The 18,203-nt window shown below is 60.6% G+C and overlaps 1 protein-coding gene across 2 annotated transcripts; it reads left to right on the top strand.

Moving 5' to 3' along the window:
- The first annotated feature begins 118 nt into the window (after nucleotides 1-118).
- On the top strand, nucleotides 119-16,151 carry THOP1 (thimet oligopeptidase 1). Of its 2 annotated transcripts, none has more exons than XM_075902713.2 (13): nucleotides 119-287; nucleotides 1,483-1,686; nucleotides 3,243-3,391; nucleotides 4,012-4,119; nucleotides 5,095-5,197; nucleotides 5,509-5,669; nucleotides 6,548-6,683; nucleotides 6,769-7,135; nucleotides 7,855-8,056; nucleotides 10,398-10,584; nucleotides 10,939-11,067; nucleotides 11,368-11,504; nucleotides 11,713-16,151. In XM_075902713.2, exons 1-13 carry the CDS (start codon nucleotides 272-274, stop codon nucleotides 11,869-11,871), a joined length of 2,058 nt encoding a protein of 685 aa, XP_075758828.1. In that variant the 5' UTR covers nucleotides 119-271; the 3' UTR covers nucleotides 11,872-16,151. The 2 variants fall into 2 exon arrangements, with proteins under 2 accessions (XP_075758828.1, XP_075758827.1); XM_075902712.2 differs by lacking the exon at nucleotides 119-287 and having other exon boundaries at nucleotides 1,352-1,686; nucleotides 11,713-11,889; nucleotides 15,681-16,151.
- Nucleotides 16,152-18,203: the final 2,052 nt, after the last annotated feature.

Here is an 18,203-nt window from a genome sequence, read left to right on the forward strand (position 1 = left end):
CCAGACGGAAGCGGAAACACGCCATGGGGGCGGGTGAACCAATGCATTGTGGGATCGCTCAGGCAGGGCCCCTCTTCCCCGCGATTGACCATAGAGACGTAGCGCGGGAGGGGGCGCTAAGGCAGCTCCCCCCGCCCCCGGCTGGCCCCGCGCAGTCCTCCACCCTCCCAGAATCCTTCGCGCTGCCTCCTTCTCTCCTCCCCGCCGCCCCCCCCGGCCCGCGTGCTCGGGGCTGAGCGTCAGTGGCTGCGGCGCCTCCTCCCGCCCCCCCATGGCGCCCCCCACAGGTACCGCCCGGCTGGCGCGTGTGGGGCGGGGAGGGGATATTTGGGGTGGCAGTGGGGGTGGGGTGATGGGGGAGGGGATATTTTGGGGGTGGCAGTGGGGGTGGGGTGATGGGGGGAGGGGATATTTTGGGGGTGGCAGTGGGGGTGGGGTGATGGGGGGAGGGGATATTTTGGGGGTGGCAGTGGGGGTGGGGTGGCAGTGGGGGGGAGGGGATATTTGGGGGTGGCAGTGGGGGTGGGGTGATGGGGGGAGGGGGGGAGGGGATATTTAGGGGATGGGGGAGGGGATATTTTGGGGGTGGCAGTGGGGGTGGGGTGATGGGGGGAGGGGATATTTTGGGGGTGGCAGTGGGGGGAGGGGAGGGGGTACTGGGGGAGCGTATATTTAGTGGGGGTGGCAGTGGGGGTGGGGTGATGGGGCAGTGAGTGGATAGGGAGGTGGGATATCTAGGAAGGGGGCAAAGTCTAGAGTGGGGAGTAGGGCGGGGGCATGGGAAGACGATGTGGAGTTGGGGGGCAGTGTGGGATGGAGGAGGAGGGAGGGGTGGGGAGAGCAGGTAACTCTTACGTGTGTTGGAGACAGTGCTTGGGGAGGTGGGGCAGGATGCATGACTGGGGGAATGGGGATAGGAAGGTGGGGGCAGGGTGCATGACCCTTAAATATCCCCCTACAAGCAAGAAGAGGTTCCTCCCCAGGTTTGCAAAGCACTGCCAAGCCGGAATGAGTCTCAGAGAGAAAGCTCACCAGCATGGAGTTACTCCCAGCACCGGGAGGGTGGCAGCTCTGCTGCTGGGTCTGCTGCAGTCACTTGTCTTCTCATTAAGCCTATGCTGAGTGTTGCCTTCCCAACATCTGCCTCCTCCTGCACCAGTTCTCTGGGTTCTTTGTGTGTTACTTCCCCCACCCCGAAACCAGTGTTGCAAGGTTCTGCCACACATCTCTGCCAGTCCTTCTGCAATAGCAAACCAGATCTAGGGCAAGCTAATTAAGGAATCAAGTTTTACCCAGGAGTTGCCATACATAGGAGGCATAAAGTGTTGCAACTGTTCTTTTTACTCTTTGGTTCAAACAGATCAGGTTCTCTTCTGAGCTCTGTGGTATTTGCCATACCTGTCTCTTGAGTCCCTGTGATTTAGTTCTCCACCCTCTTCTAGGGCAATATCTGAGAGATGGATCTCTTTCCAACCTATTCAGGTAACGTTGTGGACAGCCAGTCCCACAGACTCCCAGTGAATCGGCTAAGATGGGACCTGACAGCAGAGCAAATAGAAAACATGACCGTGGAGCTCCTAGAGAAGACCAAGCAAGTATACGACCACGTGGGCTCCCAGGAGCAGGGGGAGGTCTCCTATGAAAATACTCTCAAAATTCTAGCTGATGTGGAAGTGGAGTATACAGGTATGTGGACAAACAGGATTTGGCTGTTTCTGGAACCCTTCTAGCTTTTGTTAGTCGCTGAGTGGTTTTTAGATCGTGTGCGTCTCTGGTCAACTGAATCATTGGCTTTTCCTTGTGTAACTCCATTAGCTTGTCTTACCTGGAGGAAATGTAGGGTTTCTACACAAGCGTGTAACTTGGAGAAATAGGATGAAATTGGATGGGCAGGGATCCAACTGCTGTGCTCAGTGCCTCTGGGCAAGATGGCTGGCAGGAAGCCCCCGGAGGGGCAGGACCTCACACAGAGGGGGCAGAGCTGGGGGCGGCCAGCCCTCCATGCTGCCTGGACCACAGTGCTCCTCCCCCCCCCCCATTTCCCCAGCACTGCCTGGATTCTGTGGTGCCCCGACCTCCCAGGCAGCCCTGAGAGCTGCCTAGAGCACAGTACTCCAAACGGTGATTTAAGGGGCTCCAGGCAGCAATTTAAAGGGCTCCTTTGAATCACTAGATCCCAAAGCATCTGCCTCCTTTGTTTCCCACCACCCCCAGTCTGTGGATGGGGAAACAAAGAATGTCGGGAAAAATTGGCCCATTGGTGACTTCGGCAATGGGATGGTTTCCAAGCTGGAAGCCCCGCTAGTTGTGATTTTAAAAAACAACATTTAAGACGTTGAAGTTGCCAATTGCTTCAGTATCTGGACAAAAGGCTAGGCGATGTGCTGTAGGGATCAGCCATGTGTTGGCAGAGAGATGACTGGGTGACGAGCAATATTCCCTCTAATCTTTTCCGGCCACGTGTGCATTTTTTTCCAGCCATGTGCGGAATACATTTTTATGCACGCTGGGGCGTGTGCGAATGTGTACCCCCCATAGAAACACAAACCTAGCTGTGGGCAACCTGCTAATGAGCTGGGCAAGATTTGAACCTCTCCCCAGCTTGCACACTGATGACCAGTCTGGGCTTTTCCAGCTGTAACTTCTATGATCGGGTGTGGGAGGAGCAGGTGTGTGTGTGTGTGGTTCCTTTTCCTGTGCAAACAATTTATTTCTCTTTACGACTCCAGCTAAAATGCTCTGAAAAAGTAACACCATGTTTGTAAAGGAAGCTGGCCCAGAGGGTAACACCTGTTTTCTGTGGTGCATAAATCCTACAACAGTATCTTTTCCTCAGTCTGATCACTAGGAGTGTGTCTAGACTACAGGGTTTTGTCGACAAAAGTGGACTTTTGTCAACAAAACTATAGAGGGAACATTGGTCTCAGGCCATTTTGTAAGGGACAGGTGTTATCAATGGTATTGCTAAATAGAGCTGTAGGGTTGTGAGATCCTATCCGGAGCAGCAAGAACTTGCAGTGTAGAGTTGACCAGCAGATCTGACTCCAGGACCTGTGGATGATGGAGCTCAGTGCTAGAGAGGGTTGTTTCAGGTTGGGTGTGGGGCATGTCGGTGGGAGTGGCTTGCCTTGCCCCCGCCGATTGGGTGCATGTCAGGCTCCGGGTTGTGAAACTGCCGCCTACTTCCTTCCCTAACCTGGCGGCTCCAGCTATAGTCTGAGCTCCTGGCTTTGTCGTTGCAGTTCAGAGGAACATGCTGGACTTCCCCCAGCACGTCTCCCCTCACAAAGATATCCGCACGGCGAGCACGGAGGCGGACAAAAAGCTCTCGGAGTTCGATGTGGAGATGAGCATGAGGCAGGACGTGTACCAGAGGATTGTCTGGCTCCAGGTTCGGCTGGGGAGGGGTAACCGGCGTGGCTCAGTGCTGAGAAGATGGCAGGTCCAGCATCCCAACAGGGAGTGTCTGCGGGCCTCCCTGTAATTTCCATGAGTGCCTCTCCCTACCACCTTTCCTGTTCAGCTGAGAGCTAAATTACAACACGAAGGCAATGTTGTCTAGTAGTTAGAGCAAGGGACTGGGGATTCGGGGCTTCTGGGATGCAGTCTCACCTCTGGCTCGCTGTGTGACCATGAGCGCATCCTGTCCTTGTGTGCCTCAGTTTCCTTCTGGGATCCAATCTCAGACCAGCTGTGTGACTGTGAGCCAGTCCTGTCCCTTTGTGCCTCAGTTTCCCCCTCTGTAAAAGGAGGCTGGTGACATTGCCCTACATCCCATAGAGGCCTGGCATCGGCTAGCAATTTGGGATGGGCTTTGAGACCCGTGTTGAAAACAATCTAGTGGGGACCAGTCTCTTGAATCTGACTCTTCTAGGGGGCTGTTTTCGTCTAGTTTGGGGTTTGAAGACATTGACACCCTCCAGCCATAGGACCGACGCAAACAATGTGCTGTGGTTGTGTGACGCCACGTCCTGCCTGTCGGCTCCCGACACTCCCCTTTCTGTTTGACAGGAGAAGAGGGAATCTGCTTCCCTGAGGCCTGAAGCCAAGAGGTATCTAGAGAGGCTGATCAAACTGGGTAAACGAAATGGCCTTCACCTCCCGGAGGAGACGCAGGAGGTGAGTCTATCACTAGTAACCCTCAGTAGCTGTACAGAGAGATCTGACGGCTAAATAATAAAGAAAAGTTATTTATTAGTTCCCTAAATAGAAGAACTAGCGGGTAGCAGGTTTAAAACTAATAAAAGAAAGTTCTTTTTCACACAGCGTGTAGTCAACCTGTGGAACTCCTTGCCAGAGGAGGCTGTGAAGGCTAGGACTATAATAGAGTTTAAAGAGAAGCTAGATAATTTCCTGGAGGTTAGGTCCATAAAAGGCTATTAGCCAGGGGATAAAATGGTGTCCTTGGCCTCTGTCTGTCAGAGGCTGGAGAGGGATGGCAGGAGACAAATCGCTTGATCATTGTCTTCGGTCCACCCTCTCTGGGGCACCTGGTGCTGGCCACTGTCGGCAGACAGGCTACTGGGCTAGATGGACCTTTGGTCGGACCCAGTACAGCCATTCTTATGTTCTTAGACTCTCAGCCGGGACCCTGTCATACCGGGGAGCTAATCTTTATTCCCTGTGCGATCCTTGGTTGGGGAGTCACAATAGGACATAGCTGCCTAGGGATGAATCCAGCCCAAAAGCGGGGCAGAGCGTCTGGGGAACAGCGAGCGGATTTAGCTGGAGTGTCACATGTTGAGTAGGGTAACTCACATGGGCCTCATTGCAGCAGGTAGGAGCTAGCAGATCAGAGGGGAGCTTGACACCAGGTTTAAAACAGACAAGCAGAGGGAATGAGATCTGGACAGGCCTTAGACACCCGCAGCTCCTTGAACTGTCCCCAAATAGCCCAGCCATCACGCCAAAGCCCCGGCTCCCCCCAGGTGTGAGCCGCAATCGCCTGTCCCCCCGTTGTGTCTGTGTCTCTGCACGGCCAGCTCTGTTTGGGGGGGGCATGATCAGCCTCTAGGGGATGGTGCAGAGCTAACTCTGCTCAGCTTCCTCCCGTCCGATTTAGTTTTGTCTGATTCCGCGTGTGTCTTTTTAAAGAAAATCAAAGCCATTAAGAAAAGGCTGAGCCTGCTGTGCATCGACTTCAACAAGAACCTGAACGAAGACACCACCTCCCTGCCCTTCTCCAAGGAGGAACTGGGTAAGGGCTGTTCTGGGACGGAGGAATCTGGCCTGCTGGAGCCTTCGGGCAGATTTACTTCCCTTGGTGCTAAGTCTCCAGGGATGCCCCTTCTCTGAGCTCACTGGCTAAGGGCCAGAGCCAGCGGAAGCAACTGGCAGCTGCTGGTCTGGGCAGCAGCTGAGTTGCCATCGAAGCCCCGTTTGGCCGGTGCACTCGCCAGTCGGCAGGCCGATGTGCATCCTCCTGCTTCCCGACGGGGCTGCCCAGCACGCACGGCACGGGGAGGGGGTAGGGGGGCTGCAGCTAGCGTCTGTCTCCTCCGCTCCCAGGCGGGCTCCCTGACGACTTCCTGAACTCCCTGGAGAAGACGGAGGACGGCAAGCTGAAGGTCACCTTGAAGTACCCGCACTATTTCCCCCTCATGAAGAAATGCTGGGTGCCGGAGACGCGGCAGAAGATGGAGGAGGTGTTCAACTCCAGGTGCAAGGAGGTAGGCAGGGGACGGTCTGGAGCCAGAGCGTGCAGACCCGCTAGGCTGGAGAGCAACAGCCTCCCGGACGTGGGCATCAGGGGTCGGAGCGTTGCGATGGCGGGGACAGGGCCGAGGTCACAGCGGCCCAGACAAGGGCCCGCTGAGCAGCCTCGGCAGAGAAGCCCGGGGTTAGAATGGGCGGGGGCTGGGCAGGGATGGGGGGATGCCCCGGCCTAAGCTGTAGGGCAGGGCTACTCAACACGCGGTACGTTGGTTTGCGGCCCGTGGGGCGGTTTGGGTTTACGTGGGGCTCAGCACACGGCCCGTGGGCATCCCGTGAACGTGGTCTGCCCCGGGAACACGCCCCCACGACGGCGAGGCGTCTCCCAGGCGGGGCGAGCAGTGAAAGACGCAAGGGGACGGGCTGGCAGGAACAGACGGGTGCAGGGTGTCGGCGTTTCTAGCCCCGGGGAGGAGGAGCCGGGAGCGCTGGGGCATTGTGGGACGGGCTGGCTGCTTAGCCTTGTGGGCAGAGCCAGAGAGGTGCCAGCTGGCTCTCACTAGCCACGTTTGGGTCCAGCCCTGAGGTTTAAGGCTTAATCTTTCTATTCGTGCCCGTCAGTGTGAAAAGCTATTTGCATATATTTACATATATATTTGCACCTCTATGCAACCCCACTTAAGTTGCGGCCCTCAGCATGTATCGCGGCCCCTGGGGCTCCCAGAGTGGAAAGCCCTGCTGTAGGGGAAGGAGTTGCAACATCCTCCAGGTGCGAGGGGACTTACGAGCCGCCGCTTTCCCGGGAGGGCTGCTCTGCTCCCTCGGACTTCGTGCCTCCGCCCTGCTGGGCCTTTCCGGCTCCGTGGGCTGAGCTCTACGTCCTGCTCCCTTGCAGGAGAACAGCTTGATCCTCAAGGAGCTGGTGGACCTGCGGGCTCAGAAAGCCGACCTCCTGGGCTTTGACACTCACGCCAATTTCGTGCTGGAAATGAACATGGCGAAAACCAGCAAGATCGTGGCTTCCTTCTTAGGTACTGCCCCTGGCTTTGGTGCGGGGGGCGGGCTGGCTTCTCCCATCCCTCCTGCTGTCACGCTGCCCCCTCTTTGTCTGTCCAGACAGGCTGGCCCAGAAGCTGAAGCCCCTGGGGGAGAAGGAACGGGCCGTGATCCTGGACCTGAAGAAGAAGGAGTGCGAGAAGCGGGGCTTGGAGTTTGACGCCCACATCTACGCCTGGGACATGCGCTACTACATGAACCAGGTGGAGGAGACCGTGTACAGCGTGGACCAGAACCTGCTGAAGGAGTATTTCCCCATGCAGGTGGTCACGGCTGGCCTGCTGGACATCTACCAGGAGCTGCTGGGCCTGAGCTTCCACCCAGAGGAGCACGCCCAGGTCTGGCACGAGGACGTGCAGCTCTACTCCGTGAAGGACGCTGCCTCGGGCAAGACCATCGGGAAATTCTACCTGGATTTGTACCCCCGGTGAGTCCCCATCGCGCCGGAGTGAAGGAGGGGGCAGTGGGGCTGGATCACGGGGAGTCTGCCTGCAGCAGGTTACAGGGCTTGGATTGCTCCCCTGTGCAAAACGGCTGGTGGGGTGGGGTGGTCCCCTCCCTCCCCTCCCCCCGGCAGTGCTCCAGCAGTGCCCCCCTGCCCCTGGGAGCAGCGCTGGCTTGATCCCTGCAGTCAGTAGGGCTGGGCTACAAGATGAGGGCACATGCTGCCCAGCGGCGGGTTCCTACTCTCGCTCAGAAGCAGCTCTCCGTTGCGCCTCGCTCTGGGGTGTGTCCTTGTCCCACCCAGCCCTGGGGTGTCCTCCCCATCCCTTGTGAGCTGCGGTCACAGCTGACTCCTGGAGATGAGGCCAGGGAGGGCCTGATTCCTGCCTCTTTTATCTGGTGGGGGGGCGCCTGACAGCAGCACAGAGAGCCCCCAACATCCAGGTCACGGGGGAGGGAGGAGGCAGATGGGCCTTGGCCACCCTAAACCCCTGGCTAGGGACAGCTTGAGATCTGCTGCGGGCCCCTCTGCTCCTGCTCCGTCCGGTTCCTGCCTCCCTAGACCCCAATGCAAGGGCAGAGAGACCCGGTTGGCCAAGCATACCTGCATGGATCCGTCTGCGCCTCCCAGGCTGCCGAGGGGGCTGGGCCGGGGCTGGCTGTGTGGGGGGATCCCTGTGACAGTTTCCTCCCCCTGCCCAGGGAGGGGAAGTATGGCCACGCGGCCTGCTTCGGCCTGCAGCCAGGCTGCCTCCTGCCAGATGGCAGCCGGCAGATCTCCATCGCCGCCATGGTGGCCAACTTCACCAAGCCCACGCCGGACACGCCGTCCCTGCTGCAGCACGACGAGGTGGAGACCTACTTCCACGAGTTCGGCCACGTCATGCACCAGCTCTGCTCGCAGGTGAGGGTGGGGTGGCCAGGGGGCAGCGGGGCACGGGCTCCTCCTAGCCACACTGAGTGCTGCTGGGGGAGAAGGCTGCAGCCCTGGCCAGAGCCACACAGTGCACGGGGGACAGACAGCCTCCCACACAGCTCTGCTGATGGGTCTTGATCCTGCTTCCCCACTGTCCCAGCCTGGGACTTCCCAACACAGCTCTGCCACGCCCCTCTGTCCTCACCCGCAGCTCCGGCTACCCCCGCCAGGGAGTCCCCAACACAGCTCTGCCACGCCCCTCCATCCTCACCCGCAGCCCCGGCTACCCCCGCCAGGGAATCCCCAACACAGCTCTGCCACGCCCCTCTGTCCTCACCCGCAGCCCCGGCTACCCCCGCCAGGGAGTCCCCAACACAGCTCTGCCACGCCCCTCCGTCCTCACCCACAGCCCCCAGCTACCCCCGCCAGGGAATCCCCAACACAGCTCTGCCACGCCCCTCTGTCCTCACCCGCAGCTCCGGCTACCCCCGCCAGGGAGTCCCCAACACAGCTCTGCCACGCCCCTCTGTCCTCACCCACAGCCCCCAGCTACCCCCGCCAGGGAATCCCCAACACAGCTCTGCCACGCCCCTCTGTCCTCACCCACAGCTCCGGCTACCCCCGCCAGGGAGTCCCCAACACAGCTCTGCCACGCCCCTCCGTCCTCACCCACAGCCCCCAGCTACCCCCGCCAGGGAGTCCCCAACACAGCTCTGCCACGCCCCTCCGTCCTCACCCACAGCCCCCAGCTACCCTCGCCAGGGAGTCTCCAACACAGCTCTGCCACGCCCCTCGGTCCTCACCCGCAGCCCCCAGCTACCCCTGCCAGGGAGTCTCCAACACAGCTCTGCCATGCCCTTCGGTCCTCACCCACAGCCCCCAGCTACCCCTGCCAGGGAATCCCCAACACAGCTCTGCCACGCCCCTCTGTCCTCACCCACAGCCCCCAGCTACCCCCGCCAGGGAGTCCCCAACACAGCTCTGCCACGCCCCTCTGTCCTCACCCACAGCCCCCAGCTACCCTCGCCAGGGAGTCTCCAACACAGCTCTGCCACGCCCCTCTGTCCTCACCCACAGCCCCCAGCTACCCCCGCCAGGGAGTCCCCAACACAGCTCTGCCACGCCCCTCAGTCCTCACCCACAGCCCCCGGCTACCCCCGCCAGGGAGTCCCCAACACAGCTCTGCCACGCCCCTCTGTCCTCACCCACAGCCCCCGGCTACCCCCGCCAGGGAGTCCCCAACACAGCTCTGCCACGCCCCTCTGTCCTCACCCACAGCCCCCGGCTACCCCCGCCAGGGAGTCCCCAACACAGCTCTGCCATGCCCCTCTGTCCTCACCCGCAGCCCCGGCTACCCCCGCCAGGGAATCCCCAACACAGCTCTGCCACGCCCCTCGGTCCTCACCCGCAACCCCCGGCTACCCCAGCCAGGGAGTCCCCAACACAGCTCTGCCACGCCCCTCTGTCCTCACCCGCAGCCCCCGGCTACCCCCGCCAGAGAATCCCCAACACAGCTCTGCCACGACCCTCGGTCCTCACCCGCAACCCCCGGCTACCCCAGCCAGGGAGTCCCCAACACAGCTCTGCCACGCCCCTCTGTCCTCACCCGCAGCCCCGGCTACCCCCGCCAGGGAATCCCCAACACAGCTCTGCCACGCCCCTCGGTCCTCACCCGCAACCCCCGGCTACCCCCGCCAGGGAATCCCCAACACAGCTCTGCCACGCCCCTCCGTCCTCACCCACAGCCCCCAGCTACCCCCGCCAGGGAGTCCCCAACACAGCTCTGCCACGCCCCTCCGTCCTAACCTGCAGCCCCGGCTACCCCTTCCAGGGAGTCCCCAACACAGCTCTGCCACGCCCCTCCGTCCTCACCCACAAACCTGGCTATCCCAGCCCTGGGTCTCCTGCCTTCCCAGCTCTGCCAATGCCCCTTGACCCCAACTTTTTGCCCTTCCACCAGCTCTACTCCCTTCCAAGCGGAACCCCCCTCCTGCACCCTGTTATCCCAGCTCTGGGATCGGGCTGCAGAGCCCCGCGTTGCCAGTCCCTTGCCACGCCCGCGCCGCAGCCGGCAGTTGTGCCCAAGAGCCCAGTGGCTTGGGGCAAGCAATTTCTCCCAGGCACAAGGCTGGGAGCAGCAGGCTCGGCTCACTTCCACTGAGGGAGGTGCTAAACTCCAGTCCCCATGCCCCACACACCCGGTCATTTGCCTGTGCGCCTCTAGGAGCCCGCCAGGGCCCTGCAGCTCGGCCGGGTTGCCCCTCTCCCTGGAGCAGGGGGGCTCTGGGTCAGCGATCTTGGCGCCTAGCCCGCCGTGTGCCCCTCGTAGGCGGAGTTCGCCATGTTCAGTGGGACCCATGTGGAGCGGGACTTTGTTGAAGCCCCGTCCCAGATGCTGGAGAACTGGGTGTGGGAGAGGGAGCCGCTGCTGCGCATGTCCAGGCACTACAGAACCGGCAGCCCCATGCCCGACGAGCTGCAGGACAAGCTCATCCAATCCCGGCAGGCGAACACAGGTAGGAGCTCCCCTCCCCCTCCCCCTTCCTGCTTTGGCACTGGGCCGTGCACCCCGGGCCCGGGCAGGGCGGTGCCTCCCTGGGCTCTGGGAGGCGGGAGACGTAGGCCGGGGGGTGGGAAATGGGTTTGGTGTGCCTGTGTGGGGTGCAGCGATCACTAGCAGTCACTGTGGGGGAACTGCTGGGGTGGGGGGGCTGCTGATGGGATTGGGGGGCTCAGCACTGGAGCAGTGGGAGGTTGCAGGAGAGGCTTGCTGGGGCCATGGGGTGCAAGCACCCTCACCTAGCCTCTGCTGGCTGTTACCCGCCCGCTGGGGCCGCCCCCTCTGGCTCACCCTTTCCCTCCCGGAGCAGGGCTGTTCAACTTGCGTCAGATCGTCCTGGCAAAGGTGGACCAGGCCCTTCACACCCAGACGAAGGCCGACCCGGTGGAGGAGTACGCCCGGCTGTGCAAGGAGGTGCTGGGCATCCCTGCCACCCCAGGTACCTACCTGGCACTCGTGGACACGCGTGTTCGGACTCCAGGGGCTGCGGCTTCCCTGTGGGCACGGCAGGGTGGTCCACCCAGGAGCATCGGGCTTGGGGAATTCGCTCCAATGGAGCCATTGCTGAGCCTGGCAGAAAATCCCCCCATGATCACGGGGACGCTGACCTGCTGCCTGGGCCAGTAAACCGTCCGTGTTGGGTTTTTGCAGCTTGGCCCAAGGGTGTTTCCCACCCTGCTCCCTGGCCGGGGTTGCGCCCTGCTCCTCAGCGGGCTGCATGCTTGTCTGACTCCCGCAGGCACCAACATGCCGGCCACCTTTGGCCACCTGGCTGGCGGCTACGACGCCCAGTACTACGGCTACCTCTGGAGCGAAGTCTACTCCATGGATATGTTCCACACGCGCTTCAAGCAGGAGGGGATCATGAACTGTAAGGTAGCGGAAGCTCCGGTCGGTCTCTCCCCCGAGCCCTGTAGAAATGCGGCCCTGTGGGGCTGCCGCGGGAGGGGCAAGGGATCCGCGGGGAGACCCTCTGGCAGTGACCAGCCCAGAGCGGGAGGAAGGGGACAGCACGGGCATCCCTGAGTCCCGCTCCTGCCCTTCCCCGTCTTTCCCTCACCTGCCGACTGGTCTTCCCCTGCAGGTGGGCACGGATTACAGGAACCACATCCTGCAGCCCGGAGGGTCCCTGGACGCAATTGACATGTTGAGGCAGTTCCTGGGTCGAGACCCCAAAGAAGACGCCTTCCTGGCTAGTAAAGGGCTGAAGGTTGAGTCCGGCTCGCTGCCGACCGCCTGCTAAAACCTCGCCCGCCGCCCTGTGAGTAGAGCCAGCTCCTTTACATGCCCGTCCTCCTGAGCCAAAGAACCAGGCAGCACCACATTCCTCTGTCCTTCAAGCATTGCCCGGCGGCTGCTCTTCCTCCGCAGACCTCACGTCGGGCAGAGGGGTTTCGGTCCGGCGCTGCCAGTTTTCCTCTGTGGTGACAGCCATGCCAAGGGGCGGTGGCGCTGTCTGTCGCCCCTCGGCGTGGGGTCTGCGGGCGTGATAAGTAGCCGGAACAAATTGGCTTGAAGCTGAAACTTTGCACCTAGTGTGTCTGCGTCGGGGGTGGGGGGTGGTAACAATTAGGTTTCTCCTTTTCAAAGTGGCACCGTTGTTTAAGAGCTGGGATTTCCTCAGCTTGGTTTGCGCCGCTCCCGGCTCTGAGCGCAGAGCAAACGAACAGGGAGAAACGAAAGGACGGGGCAGTTTGGCCTCCGATCGGAAACCTCCCAATAAGCCTGGCTGAGACGCCGAGGTGCCCAAAGCCACTAACTGCTCCTGTGCTGACTTCGTAGCCTCGCGAACCCCTGGGAGCGGTGGGGTTCCTGCTCCCTACCACCGGCCTGCGGGGGGCTGAGTCCCCTCCTGCCCCAGAACTTCCCCCTGTTGCGTTGGTCAAAGCAAATGTCATTCCAGCCCAAGTCACAAGGGGGGCTGTCCCTTCTCCTCCTCCTCCCCTGGTGTATTCAGAGCTGGAAGGGACCCCACCCCGCAAAGGTGCCAGGCACCCTCCTGGGCGCAGTCAGGACTGTGCAGGCTCAGACGCTCGTGACGCTGGGAGCACCCGGATGACGCAGCATGACTGGGCCGCTGCCTCTCCCCGCTCCGCACGCAGAGTTTGGTCCAGGGGGCACGGGCAGACGACAGCAACATGGCTCACAGGGGTACTAACACCTCGGGCCCTGGCTAGGGATCCTTTAATGCCAGGTGGTGGGTGCAGCACTGCAGCCTGTGGGAGCCAGGGCCTACGGATACTGCCTAGAACTAGCTCTAATGCAGAGGGGGCCTCAAAGTCAGGGCTGGTGTCATGTGCCGCCTCTGCTGTCCGGCCACCTCTGCCCCTCTCACAGGCTGCCGTCAGGGGCCTTGGTCTCCGCCCTCTGTGATGGCGGGTCGCTGAGACCCTTGACTGACTGCTGCATCCTTTGAGACGCTGTTTCAGTCCTCACTCTCCTGGGGAAAACCTGATCCCGAGGAGAGACGGCGGCCCGCTGTCATTGCGTCTTCTTTTCCTCGCTCGAGGGAAAACCTCTTCTCTTCCCCCTCTCTGAAATTTTGGGCCAGGCCTTTCCTATCCTACTTGATTCCTACTTTGGAATAGTATGATACTAGATGCAAGACAGGGAGACTCGCTGAAATATTTATTTGCTTATTAATGTGAATTGCTGCTGCTGGATCAAGTGTTACAGAAAAGCCCTGTGGATTGCAGGCAGGAATCTCACCTCCCTTTAGCACAAGCTTTGCTTTTAAGGACCATAGTAAAGCGTGAAATTCATTTAAATGGTAGAAGCCTCCCCGTAGGGTAAGGTCTGAGTAGTAAATGGATTCTCATCCCCACTCCCTTTTCTCAGTGACTGTGCCCCAAACCACTATCGAGCCATCTCTGGTAAATGGGGCCAACCCCCCCCCCCAAAAACCTTTGTTTTTTGTTGAAATGCCCCCCCCCCCCAAACTCCCCTGCCCTGCGCAGGGAAAGGTGAGGGCAGATAGAGGTGCAGCGTTTTCAAACGCAGCCACTGAATTTGAGCTTAATTGTGGGGGACCCGACATGAGCCTCTCTGAGCTTGATGTTTTTTCTGGGAGTGCTGATTTCAGTTGGAGCTGTAGGTGCCCAGTGCAGTCCTCGGAGCCGTCTGAAAATGTGCCCATTCCTGGTTAGGTTTAAAAAACAACAGCACATGTAGGGCCTCCATTCTAGGCTGTAAAAGCTTAAGTGGGTACTTGGTAATCATTAGGCTTACTGGACTGCTTGCCGGGTAACTGAGCCCTGGCCATGTCGGGGCAGCAGGCAAGGCCGCGTCTGCGTCAGGCTGCCAACGGTGCAATAATTTGAATCGTTTAACTCGTTGAATAGATATTTCCATCCCTACCCCATTCCTTTAAAAATCTCACTTCTGCCTGGATTTTTGTTACCCCCCAAGTTTCCCCTTTAAAATCGCCGTCAGTGAAAGATCCGGGAGGGGGTGGGGATGGGGATATCTTCCCTACGTTTTCACGCCGACTCTGTGCGTTTGACGGCGCTTTGTGAAACTGACTAGACACATGGGGAAACCCTGCTTCGGTTGACTTCCGTGTGACCAGGATGGCAACCCCAGTTCTCAGTTTCCCCTTGTTTCGGCTTTCCCAGCCTGTCTACACTGACTGCTGAGCGCCAACCCCCCTCCTCCCCTGAAAGACAGAAGTGTTGCCGTGGCAAACACCAGGGTACACGGCGTGTTTGTGGCAGGAATGCTCTCCTGACAAACAGCAGCTGTGCAGCCCGAGTTTTAGCAACGCAGCTGCGACACTGAAATTGTGCAGCAGAGACAGAGCCTCCATGACAGGCGGGAGAACATTTTTCTTTCTCCGCAAAAGAAAACAGGAGTGTAAACGCTGACCCATCCTGGAGAAGGCCCCAGGGACAGTGGTAGAAATTGTAGAAGTGTTAGTTCTTTTTTCCTCCCTGAATTTCAGGATGTCTTTGCCCCATTAACAACCTTCGTGTTTACAGTGCCTGGTTCGGGAGCTCCCGCCCAGCCTGTGCCCTAAGAAACCCCGCTCAGGCCTGCTTGCTTTTTGCCAGCAGGAGGTGGCACTGATTGAGTCGCGGATGCAGGGAAGGATAGAAACTGAACTCGGGGAGCCAAGCGCCTTGTGAGGAGTGGCAGGATCTGGCATCCCCCAGATTTTCCATTGTCCCTGACCTCTGATGGGTGAAGGGGAGACTGTTGTTTTCTGGCGGTTGTTGGCACGGCAGCTGCTGCAAACATGAACAACCTATAGTTTCTGGCAGGACCCCGCCCATTAACTGTCTGTCCAGCCCCCCCCTTTGAATTGCAAATCAACCCCACCCTTAACTACCAGCTTCCGGGTCCTTCCCACCTCCCTCTTCCCTTCCACTTCTGAGTTCCTTCTGCCATGAGCATCAATAGCGAGAGCTCAGTGCTGCCATGAGTACGGCTGTGCTGTTGCTCAGCCACCTGCTGCCATGTGCAGCCCAGCGCCCCGGGTGAAGGATCAGGGATTGGAGCAGAATCCCACGCTGAGGGATGGGTTCAGACCCTCTCAGGGTTAGACCTCTGAGCCCTGGATTCCACCCCAGGCCTCTGTCCAGAAGTTCAATGCAAGCCCCTTTCTATTGGGCAGCACTCGGGATCTGTATTCTTCCCTTCTCCACGCCTGGCGCGATGCAACTCGCCCCAGAAAACTCCAGACCCAGGAAGGGATCAGCAAAAAATTGCTGCATGACCCTTGCAGGTGAAATCACCGGGGCAGCCCCATCTCCCTGCCCCTCCTGGGGCCTCTGTCAACCATGGGATCCTTTCTCCATAGCTGCCTCCTGCCCTTCTGTCCCTGGGCAGCCATGTGGCTCCTGGGTGCCCGCTGGCTACTTCGCAAGCGTTTTCTATCTTCCCCCGGTCTGAGCCCCAGCTCAGTCTCTGGGGGTGCGTGCACGCCTGGCTCCTTGCGGTTAGACTCAGTGGTGGGGCTTGGGGGCTGGAAGGGATTTGCCTCCTGCCTCCTTTCGCCCCACTCAGAATAAACTGGGATGGGATAACCTGTCCGCTTTGCTCTCTCCTGCCCAGGCCGCCTGTGCTGTTGCTCTCAGACCTCGCCTTGGCCGTTTGCAGGCGGAGGCTGGAATTCGTTCTCCCTGGAGCATGGGGGGGTGGGGCACCTTCACTTGTGAACCCTCCTATCATCCCCCACAACCCCCCTTTGACTGTCTGTGTTCACACCAGGCTCAGGACTGGACCGGCAGCAGGCAGTTGGTTCTCCGCTGCCACGGTAGCCGGGCTGTGCGCCCTCCCTTTCACTAGCCCTGGAATTCACTGTGGTGCCCCCAGCACCCAAACCCACCGGCACCAACTGGCCACTTTCCGTTCTGCCCTGTTTCGCCTCCCCCCATCCGGCCGGGGCGAGGGCGGGCGCTTTCCTGTTCTCCGAGGCCAGGGCGGGCCGCCTGGGTTCTGTAACGGTCACGCCCAGCCCTGTGTGGTAGCCTGGTTGGATTGGAGAGGATTCCTAACACTAATAAAGAGGGTTTTGTAAATGGAGCTGATGTCGCTCGCTCTCTGCCGGGGCCCCGGCTCGCCGCCCCCTGCCATGCAGCATGGGGGCGGGGAGGGAAAAGCCTGAACTGCTAATGTATTCATCTTCGGTGCTCAGCAGTGGGGCCGCTCAGGGCTTTGCTCCCTGTAGCACAGAGAGGGACACGGAGAGTGGCAGAGCCGCAATCTAACCTGGGTCTCCCACATCCACCCTGTTCCACCCTTAAACCTCCATTCTCAGTGGTTGCGGTTGCACTTAGCCGCCCCTGTGCTGGGTGCTGCACAAACCCAAGAGCCCCGTGGTCAGACACTGAGCAGTCAGAGGCTTTTCCCACAGGATGTCTCCTGGATCCACCTTTCCCAGCCTGCTGCCTGGCTGGCAGCCTTTCCTTCTGCGCAGAGCAGAGGGGCACGGCTCCTGGGACTGTCGTGCTGCTGCCGGAAGCACATCTCCCCGGAAGGGGGCAGCGTGACCCTGCTTTCTGCCCTGGGCTGCGGGGCTGGCCTGTCGCTTTTCCGTGCGGGGCTCCGGGCCGGGCCTGGCCTGTCTCTCCTGGAATCCGAGCTGCAGGAAGGGCCCTGGGCTCTATTTGCGGAGCCGGGAGTGCAGCCGCTGGGGGCAGAGGATCAGGTCCCCCCACCCCCGTCGCCCTCCACAACGAGCCCTCCAGCCGCAGGGGCAAAGGGGCAGCTGAGCTAGACGTGATGGATTCCAGAGCTGGCTGGGCTCCTCCAGCCCGAAGTAAGGCCCAGGCTGCCAGGATCACCTTAGTTTGTCTGCTCCTGTCTCTCTCCTCCCCCCGCCTACTGCTCTGAAACACCCAACTCCCTGGGCAAAGCCCCACTTCCCTGCCCTCCCAGGGAAGGGAAACTGGTGCCATGGGATACCCTGTCCTGCCTGGCGCCTCTCGCTGGGCAGGGCTGCCTGCCGGGGGCATGGAGCAGGGTGTGTCCCACCGGGCACAGCCACATGCAGCCCAGCCAGGACCTCACCCTCGCGCCGCTGCCATGGACTGGGCCTTGCAGCTCTTGGTGGTTCTCCCGGGGGGGCCTGGCAGGGGCACGGCCCCTACGCGTCCTGGCCCGAACAGGGTGGGAGGAGCAGGGCGCATTCCTCTGCTGTGTTCGGCCGAGAGTACCCGATAGCCTCGTCTCCGGGACCCTGTTGCACGCCAGGGGCTAATCTGCAAACACGGGCACGTGAGCTGGGTGCCGCATTCTTGGCAAGGACCCACTGGGGGGGGGTCAGATAGCACCCGTCCTGCCCCGCTACTGCCAGCAGCATTAGCGCTGCCAGCAGATACCCAAGCTGTAACCACTAGACACCACTGCCTGCCCCACCGGCTGGCTGCACCCCCCCCCCCCCCACGCCTCCACCACAGAGGCTGGGTCCTCTGGGATGCTTAGGTGAAGCTCTTAAGTCAGGGCCTTTCGGAAGGGCAGTGGCCAAGTGGGGCCGGATGCCCCTTTGCCCCCAGGGCGGGCTCAGCGCAGTGGCAGGGCCCAAGCCGCACACCCTGGACTTGCCCGGAAGAGGGGCAGGGGGCTGTGCAAAGGAGGGCAGCAGCCTTGTCCCATTGTAGGGGGGGAACTGAGGGCCGTGACTTGCCTTAGGCCAGTGGCGGGAGCGGCCCCCAGGTCTCTGGCGTCGCGGCCACGTGCTCTTGCCACTAGGCCTGCTGCTCGGCGGCAGGTTTGCAGCCCAATGTCTCCGCCCCAGAGCCCTCCAAATCAGACACTCCTGCAGCAGGCCCACGGGCGTTTAATCGGAAACCGTATTTCCATGACTGACGCCGGCCCAGGCCGCACACGGCTCGTGGGCTGCGGCTGGCGGCCTGTTGGTCCCGCTGGCCCGCGCGCCGCCTCTGGGGAACGTGTGGGGCTGGGGTTGGACACGCACAAATGGCTGAGTGTCTGCTGCTCTTGCAGCCACTGCCCCCCACGCCGGACCCACAGCCCCCTGTCTGGGCTTCTCCACAGCTCTGCCAGTGCCCCTCACTCCTGCCCCCCAGTCCTGCCTCCCCTCAGCTCTGCCATAGCCCCTCACTCCTGCCCCAC

The sequence above is a fragment of the Pelodiscus sinensis genome, chromosome 32, assembly GCF_052426305.1.
Source record: "Pelodiscus sinensis isolate ZL-2025 chromosome 32, ASM5242630v1, whole genome shotgun sequence".
NCBI classification, from domain to species: domain Eukaryota; kingdom Metazoa; phylum Chordata; order Testudines; family Trionychidae; genus Pelodiscus; species Pelodiscus sinensis.

Bases quoted from the DNA above. Each gene is read 5' to 3' on its own strand.
- THOP1 (XM_075902712.2), top strand. From the start codon at position 1,458: ATGGATCTCTTTCCAACCTATTCAGGTAACGTTGTGGACAGCCAGTCC. The intron at 3,392-4,011 runs GTTCGGCTGGGG...TCTGTTTGACAG, and splicing joins AGAGGATTGTCTGGCTCCAG to GAGAAGAGGGAATCTGCTTC. The intron at 5,670-6,547 runs GTAGGCAGGGGA...GCTCCCTTGCAG, and splicing joins TCAACTCCAGGTGCAAGGAG to GAGAACAGCTTGATCCTCAA.